The sequence below is a fragment of the Rhagoletis zephyria genome, unplaced genomic scaffold (genome assembly GCF_001687245.7).
Source record: "Rhagoletis zephyria isolate East Lansing unplaced genomic scaffold, Rhagoletis_zephyria_1.1 Rzeph_scaffold_00166, whole genome shotgun sequence".
In the NCBI taxonomy this organism is placed as follows: Eukaryota; Metazoa; Arthropoda; class Insecta; order Diptera; family Tephritidae; genus Rhagoletis; species Rhagoletis zephyria.
The window spans coordinates 111,005-120,611 of NW_016157250.1; the positions used below are offsets into that span (position 1 = coordinate 111,005).

The 9,607-nt window shown below is 37.9% G+C and overlaps 1 protein-coding gene across 2 annotated transcripts in view; it reads left to right on the top strand.

Moving 5' to 3' along the window:
• Positions 1-9,607, top strand: part of TkR86C (Tachykinin-like receptor at 86C) — a 380,372-nt gene that overhangs the window by 97,219 nt on the left and 273,546 nt on the right. For both annotated transcript variants that reach the window (XM_017606798.1, XM_017606791.1), the window contains one exon: positions 6,835-7,048. In XM_017606798.1, the coding sequence (XP_017462287.1) occupies positions 6,835-7,048 (214 nt within the window). The remainder of the gene's footprint in view (positions 1-6,834; positions 7,049-9,607) is intronic.

The window sequence follows — 9,607 nt, forward strand, 5'->3', positions numbered from 1 at the left end:
GCTCCAAGCAAACACCCGCTTGCAGCCGCACCTACTGGTGAACAGACGCTACAGAATTCAGTGAGCCCTTAAACTANCTGTCTGTTGTGATTGCAGCTTTTCGACGTTAAGCTTTCCCTGCATATTTGGGCTCACATTTTTTGCTGCACAGAGGCGGGTGCGTATCTTGTTGCGTAAGTCTAAAACACTGGAAGCGTGCCTTCCGTCTATCTCAACATGCTCGATTGGGTTTCTCGTTTTTCGATCCGGAGACAGCCAGGTAGCTTAATGGGTCTTTTTATGCTTGAACGTAGTACTCCATACTACCATGTATCGGGCCCGGCGAAGTTGATCAGCCTTCGTCGTGGAGGCTGAATTTTCCGACGGTGGTTCCAAAGATCCCTTCTTTGCCCACCCTGGCATTGAAGTCGCCAAGCACGATTTTGATATCATGACGGGGGCAGCGCTCGTACGTGCGCTCCAAGCGCTCATAGAAGAGATCCTTGGATGCCTCATCCTTCTCTTCCGTCGGGGCATGGGCGCAGATGAGCGAGATGTTGAAGAATCTCGCTTTGATGCGGATTGTGGCTAGACGCTCGTCCACCGGGGTGAACGACAGTACTCGGCGACGGAGTCTCTCTCCCACCACAAATCCAACTCCGAATTTGCGCTCCTTTACATGGCAGCTGTAGTAGACGTCGCAAGGCCCCAGACATTGCTTGCCTTGCCCCGTCCAACGCATTTCTTGGATGGCGGTGATGTCAGCTTTTGTCCTTACGAGGACATCAACCAGCCGGGCAGAGGCACCTTCCCCATTAAGGGTCCGGACATTCCAGGTGCATGTCCTCAAATCGTAGTCTTTAAACGTTTGCCGTCGTCGTTATCATAAGGGGGGGTCTCATCCGAGGCTTTGCCTTGCTTCTTCACTGGAAGTGGTTTTTACGTGACGGGTCCCAAACCCAGCGCACAACCCATTGCTGGGAAGGGGGTGGTTTCGCAACCAAATACACGTTTATATAGCGAGCCGCTTGCTCCAAGCAAACACCCGCTTGCAGCCGCACCTACTGGTGAACAGACGCTACAGAATTCAGTGAGCCCTTAAACTAAATAAGTCGGAGTGGCCCCACCGAAGCTCACTCTCTTTCTGCCGTGACCCAAGGCTCCACTCGGGTTGGTTACCGCATCTCGCACATGGGTTGCTCACATTGCCCAGAGTGCGCGAACGAGGACGCAAGAGTTGGGATTGAGTATAGCCATGCAANGGTGGTTCCAAAGATCCCTTCCGTGCCCACCCTGGCATTGAAGTCGCAAAGTACGATTTTGATATCATGACGGGGGCAGTGGNTGACCCAAGGCTCCACTCGGGTTGGTTACCGCATCTCGCACATGGGTTGCTCACATTGCCCAGAGTGCGCGAACGAGGACGCAAGAGTTGGGATTGCAACTGTAACTGCATACCCAGAGCAACGACTATACCCCATTGCACTCCATATCGAACATTATCCAATATTAAACCACCATTTGTGACAACTCTCGCTAAATGTGAAATTTGCAATTTCATATGTGGAAATAGCTGATCTCGCCTCATTATAGCTTTTATTTTATTTTTAGCGCCGAGTGCTTAAAAGCGGATTGTGCGATTAATCAATTCATATGAGTTATAATAAATTTATTATTTGCGCAGTCCTATTGGGAAATGAGTTAATACAAATGTCCTTTTAAAAGTTCGAATTTAGAGTATTTGTGTTATATATTTTTACCCTGAATGCATTATATTCCTTTTTGGTTTTAAGAACTATGTTATAACATGATCTCATTTTTAAAATAAATGATTTTTTAGACCGATTTCATAAATTTTATAAAAAAAACTTTGGCGATTTTTTTCAGATTTTTTCCTTTATCATTTCACCTGTAATCCTATCGTAACCAGGCGCTTTATTCTTTTGAATGTCATTGAAAAATGGTGTTAATTAAATCTTTCTTTTTAAACCGAAGCGCATTTGTTGTAAGGCTAAGGGGGGTATTGAAATATTGTAAGGATGAGCGCCTTCATTGGGTCTAAAGACTTGTAAAAGATGATAGGCGAAAGCTACTTTATCCTCATTATTCCTCGCCCAGCTTCCGCTCTCAGTACATAATGGTACTTCTCGAAGAACGTTCAGTCAGTGTTCGTAAAAGGGAGTAGTCAGTCTGTTTCGAATAAGACAAGAACTGAAGGATCGACTGCGTACTTCTTTATTTTTCCGCCCGTAACAAAATACGTAATTCCTGTGTACACGCATTCAGCTCCTGTTTAAGTTTAAGAGACATTCCCTTCTTAATTTGCGCTTTTTACTTATTAAGTTAAGAATATTTGGGGTGCGCAGGCCAGGGAAGTAAGAACTGCGATGTTTAATAGATGGAGTTGGTGTTGCAATTTCTGCGGCATTAACTATTTTATCAGTAAGATTTTTAGCTGCCCTGTCGATATCATTCTTGGCCCGATTAAGATAAGGGTCAATTTGCGAACTGACGTACTTTTAGTATTTTAACTAGTTTCCAATTCAATCCAATTTTCAATTTACTTCAATAGCAAATATTCGTACAGTAAGACCGAGATCTTATATAATAATAATATAATAGATTGGCGCTTACACATATGTTAGTGTTTGGTCGAGCTTCTCCTCCGATTTGTGGCGTGTGCCTTCATGTTGTCACACAAAGCGGAGGGACCTACAGTTTTACGCCGACTCCGAACGGCGATTGTATTTTTATGAGAAGCTGTTTTCCATGGCAGAAATACACTCGGAGGTTTGCCATTGCCTGTCGAGGGACGACCGCTATTAAGAAAAAACCTTTTTTCTATATTTTTGCGATGTTGCTTTGACCAGAGTTTGAACCCTGGTGGCGGCCGATAGTACAACAAATAAATTCAATACAAAAATATACATTAATACATATAATTAATTAAATCACNTTTTAACTAGTTTCCAATTCAATCCAATTTTCAATTTACTTCAATAGCAAATATTCGTACAGTAAGACCGAGATCTTATATAATAATAATATAATAGATTGGCGCTTACACATATGTTAGTGTTTGGTCGAGCTTCTCCTCCGATTTGTGGCGTGTGCCTTCATGTTGTCACACAAAGCGGAGGGACCTACAGTCAATTGTTAGAAAAGTAGCTATATAAAATATTTTTGAAGTTGCTTTTATTGATCTTGCTTCTTATTGCAGCGGGAATGGAATTCCCGATTCGTATAGCATTGATGAAAAATAGTCTAGTAAAATTCTTAAAGTTAAATAAAGGCACCATTAGATCACAGGAACGCTCAGACTTTGGAAAAATTAATTTCTCATAAAGGTAAGGTAGGGTCTTTGTGCTTATAAAAAGACGCAGTTTCTTGCTTTTAGATAATCAGTGATATCTCATCCCAACAAGCTACATCTCCACGCAGATTTATGGTCAAACTTCCGCAATCCATATACGTAACGTCTAATTTGATTAAATACGGTGTCAATCTTATGTGATGACTTGGAATCAAGCCTACTATATACCACCTCGGCATAAATAATAATGGGTAAAATTAATTGACGCGAAAGCTTTCTTCTAGTTGGAATCGGAACAAACGATGCTGATTATCTTAGATTTCTTAGAATACCATATACTTTGTTCACAACAGAATTAACGTAATCAACGCAGCTAAGGCTAGAATTGATAACAAACCCCAAATTGATTACTTTATCAATTAATTTCAGGGGATTGGTTTCAAGATAAACTGAAGGAATCCTGCGTATTTGTAAGATTTTTTTGTTTATGTTCATAATTAATAAACATTGATAATGTTATGCGACAGGAAGAGAGATCAAGCATTATTAACTTGGTGTCGCGCAATACCCTTTGTTACTCCAAAGTCAATAAGATCGGGTATTTTTTGAGGGTCAGAAGGCCAATACGTTGGCTGACCAGTACACAAGACGTCAAATTCTCTGTTCTGGATTGGTTGATTTTCTAAGTTCTAAGTAGCGCAAAGTTGGCATAATCAGGCTTTTAGTCTGTCCCAGTATCCATCAGATTTACTGAGAGTTCGTTCGGATACATACATTAAGGCATATTAATAATAAACATGTGCTGCTTGTATATGCTCTGCACTTCAATGTAAGTATAAACAGTGCTTTAGTCATACTGTATGCCAACTTTACAGCAGTGATCGGACTAGAAAAAAAAATTTGTGTGGAAGAATCTGGAAAAAAATGTGTTAGATTTCAAAAAAATGTGGTAGATCTCAGGTTTTGGATCAAACTTTGTACAAAAATTAAAAATATTCTGCAAGGTTTCCCCTAAATTGCAAACATTTTAATTCAAGATTGAAGTTGCTAAAAATTCCGTTGAGATTTGGCAATTTTTTTCCTTGACAGTGTCCGCTTTTCTTTTTATCACATCACGATGTAGCGGACAAATGTGGCACGTTCCAGAAACCACTACTCGATTCTCAAGTAAAGTAAACAATGCTTTAGAAACTTTAGATACACGGAAATTTTCCAATACTTTCACAAAAGTCGGCGTTTTTTCATTTTCGCTATTAATTCTTTTTTATAAATCATATATTTTGCAAATTAACAAAATAAAACCATGTTTCCTGTCGAAAAATTGAATATTGAGAAAATTTACTATTTTAATGTTTCTTTTATCCTCCCATTCTGCCTGTTATTAGTGTTTAGTGTTGGACAATTTTTGCTCTTAAAATTAAGAAAACTATATCGAGCAAAAATAAAACTACTCAAAAACGCGAATATGTGGTAGATTTCAGACCTTGTGTGGTAGATGTGGTAGATGATCAAAAAAGTGGCAGATCTACCACAATGTGGTAGAAGTCCGATCACTGCTTCACAGGCATCCCGTTCATGGAGGAAAAACTGCGTGGGCAACGATTTTCATCGCCAGAAAATGCTTCACTAATTGGTTTGAGCGTATGCAACTGATTTTTACTGACTCGGATGTTAGTTCAGCTTCTTTGCAAAATTTTTAAACATTCATTAATTTCCATCACTATGCGTCATAATACTTATGTAGATATCGTCACTAGACACTAGACCTGTCAAACTATCGACGATACTATCGATAGTATCGATACTCTGGTCACATGAAATAACTATCGATAGTTTTAGTACTATCGCCACTATCGATTCATTGATAGCGTTTTCTCTTTCCTGGCTTTTGACATTTGCACGTATTGGTACAAAGAGAACAAAACTTGGCAGCATTATTTCCTGAACGAACGAATAAAGATCACCCAGGACGGAGTACGAGAAAAAAGTATTTTTTTTACAGTGACGTCATTTTTTCGCCGCTATGTGAATGAAACGGAATTAAAACGTGAGTGTGAATGAAACAACCGATTAAAAAATGACGTTATCAACTATTATTTTTTTCTCAAATGCAATTACAAATACACGGGTGCCGTGCTGGGTGATCTGTTTAGTTGGTTTGTGGCATTATTTCTAAAAGCATCATTTTATATTTTAAGCGTGGAAATAGCAGAGGTTACATTTAGGGACACGATATCGAACAGAAAGTATCGATAAGGTACTCATTTAAAGTATCGCTTCAAAAATATCGGGTACCCATTAATATCGGAATAAAAGACTCGATATTCCAAATATCGATACCAAAATCCAAAAACTTTATCTAAATATAGGTCTGGTATATAGGCCGCTGTGGTGTAATGGTTAGCAGTGCGCAAACTGTAGGGGCCCCTTTTGTGCCACAACATTAAGGCGTGCGCGACAAATAGGAGGAGAATCTCGGTCAAACACTAACATATTGTGTAACCGCACGTAGAGATTGATGTGTTGACTTAAAACACCGAGGTCGCGTGGTCAAATTCCACCACATGTAATCCTAACTATATTACAAATTTCTGCTCTTTAAAGCCCAATTTATATCGGGAAGAATTGTTAATAACATTATCCTTGTAATGTGAGTTTATGACATTCGATACGATACTAGGGTTCTGGTACTCGATTCCAAAAAATATCGTTTTAAAACTATCGAGTAGAAAATATCGGCATCGAATGCCAAAAGTATCGATATGGTATCGTATCGAAATTCGTGTCCCTAGTTACATTGCCGTCTTAAGAGCGTGCCAGTCGTGGCAACACAGTATATTTCAAAAGACTGTCAAATTGAGAAATTTCAGAATGCAGTTGCATGAGCAGCGGCACTTTGCATGTAAAGTATTTTTCGAATTGCAGGGAAAATTTCTGAAATCGCTTTTTGACTGTTTACACGGCGAATGAATTTCTATCAATATTTCTCGATACTAAAATGCAACCGTGAGCCTTTAAAATAAACAAATTTATAATAGCTAGATGGAATGGGTCGATACTATCGATAGTCACCCTTAAGACTATCGTAAAACATCGATGGACTTGACTATCGATAGTTTGACAGCTCTACTAGATACGAATAACTAAAGGCGCGCTAGTGTTTCGACGGCGTAAAAAGACGTTTAAGAAAAACTTCGGCGAAGAAAGACGCGTAACATAGTTGACGGCGAAGAATGAGGAGTAATCATAGATTTATACTTGGCCAAATACTATCACTTCAGCATCATTCTCAAATTCTCTTTGGGTAATTTACATATTGCTATATCCGCAAACATAGTTGACCGCGAAAATAAGTTTACGCGTCCTTCTTCGCCGTCAACTGTGTTAAGAGTCTTTCTTCGCCGAGCTTTTTATGCCCCTTTTTTCGCGGTCAACTTTTGAGCTCGCGCCTTTATTCGTGTCTAGTGACGATATGTATATACTAATTATGCCATCTTTTCTTGTATTTTTATATCTGACTACTGGAATGGGAATCACCAAAGGTCATCGCAGCATGCGAACCGTTACCAATTATTTCTTGCTTAATTTGAGCATCGCCGATTTGCTAATGTCCTCGCTGAATTGTGTTTTTAATTTCATTTTTATGCTGAACTCCGACTGGCCATTCGGTTCAATTTATTGTACCATAAACAATTTCATGGCAAACGTTACTGTATCGACATCGGTTTTTACATTGGTTGCTATCTCATTAGACAGGTAAGTCTAACCACGTATGTATGTACATAACCTATACTACCAAATAAAATTGATTATATGGGAAATTGTTCAGCTTTGGCTCCCAAAGTACTCAACCGATTTTAGTAACTCTTTGTTTTTAAATGAAGCATTTGGGAAAAACAACTGAGTGGTATACTTTTATTTTTACAAGCTTTTATTTAACTTGGTCATCCCGCGGAAATCGCGGAAATTTCCAATCGATTTTAAACTAACTTCCCGACAAGTTAGAGACTTGAAATTTTCAGCATAGTTCCAATCACGATGATAATGAAATTTAAAATATAAATGAATTCCCTATATGGTCCAGGGGTCTTGATTCAAAGCTACGCTACGCAAACGTTAAAGCTGTGAAGCTGTGTTTTTTGTGATCTGCTTAAGTTTTGTGTTTTATAAAGCTGTTTACACTTAATAAAGTAAAAAATTAAAAAAAGTGTTAACAAACTTCTGGTGCACAACTTAAAGATAAGTAAAATATCTAAATTTCCTGTAAATTTGACTAATATAAACTGATATTTTTAATTGCATGTGCCGAGTATTTTGTTTCATATAATATATTGTTGTTGTACAATTGTTTTTGTTTGTGCACATTGATTTTGCTATTTTTGTCTTTTTGTCATTTCTGCTGTTTTATCTTTGTCACAGCAGTTTGCGTTGTGTTTATTTGGTGTCAAATATACAGTGCATTTAAAACTGTTCGCTACATAGCTTTCCAACTGATATTTACCAGCTGATTGGTTCTCCGTTTGATACGTAGTTTTCAAAACTGTTTTGCTTTTTTCTTCTAAAACCTAAAAATAAATATAATTTTAAACATGTCGTGTANGATCTTTATTCGTTCGTTCATGAAATAATGCCAAGTTTTGTTCTCTTTGAACCAATACGTGAAAATGTCAAAAGTGCTAGGAAAGAGATAAATAATAAAACGATAGTGGCGATAGTACTAAAACTATCGATAGTTATTTCATGTGGCCAGACTATCGATACTATCGATAGTATCGTCGATAGTTTGACAGCTCTAGTTTACGTTGATGATGTTCCGAAGTCCTCTATTAATCGGTGTGATCCCCTAGTTTTGCCAGAGGATGCATACCATCCCGCTCTTAAGTTAAGCTACGAAATCATAAATGAAATACATAATAATAAGTCGTATAGTTCAAGTACTAGATATGTTTTTGCGAAAGCAAATTTCGGTAAATTAACGAAGAACTTTCAAAGTTATCTTGGCCAATATATAGAGATGACGTGGAGCGTAGCGTTGAACACTTTAATGATACTGTTTTCAATTTGTTTCGAAAGTATGTGGCAAAACGTAATATTGTTCATGAAGAACCAATGCAATTATGGTTCACTAAAGAGCTTAAAAAATTGAAAAATAAAAAGTCACATTCTTTTCAACTGTATAAAAGAACGGGCTTACACAGTGATCACGTAAAGTACTCAGTTTTGCGGCATAATTACTTTGCATTAAATAAGAAATGTTATAATTCATATCTATGTAAAATTAATAAGAATTTAATTAACAATCCTAAATCATTTTATGGTTTCGTAAATACAAACCGCAAAGTACATGGTTTTCTGTCCGCTAGGCATCATCGCAACACTGTGTCTAGCGACAGCCAACTCATTGCCAACATGTTTGCTCAGTTCTTTAGGTCCAATTATTCTGTAGACTTCCCTATAAGTGGAGACTATCCGTAGGAGCTTTGTCCAATCAGCTCTGCTTATATTCCAGTAATATCTTCCGATGAAGTTTTACACTATTTAAAAACCTTAAAAGTGTCATTTAAGCCTGGACCTGATCATAATCCGACCTGTTTTCTTAAAAACTGCACTGAGAACATCTGCGAGCCTTTAACAACTCTATTCAATTTGTCACTTAAACATAGCGTTTTTCCGTCAGCCTAGAAGGAGTCTTTCATAATACCACTTTAAAAAAACGGCAGCAGGTCCTCTATAGAAAACTATCGAGGCATAGCGAAACTCTCCGCTATCCCCAAATTATTCGAAGCAATTATTGTTAATCAGCTGACATATTCTATATCTTCTTCAATTTCAAAATCTCAACACGGGTTTTCTAAAGGAAAATCTACTATCACTAATTTATTGGAGTTTCCAACTCATGTCTCAAACGGTTTTAGAGAAAATGCTCATACCGACGTAATATACACCGATTTCACCGATCGGCTTTCAGCCCAATCTTCTTCAATGGATCTCATCTTACCTCTCTGATAGAACACAAAGAGTTATTGTTAATAATTGTTCTTCCAACATCATTAAAGCTTCTTCAGGAGTTCCTCAGGGAAGCCACCTTGGTCCGATTCTGTTCCTGATATTCATTAATGATATTTCTTCTATAATAAAACATTCAAAAATTTTAATGTATGCCGATGATGTGAAACTTTTTAAAACATTGTCCTCTATCGAAGAAAGGTCTTTGTTACAAGCGGATCTGAACAACGTGGTTAGTTGGTGTAATACAAACTATATGCCACTAAACCTTCAAAAATGTAAAGTTATGTGTTTCTCTCGGAGGGCTGT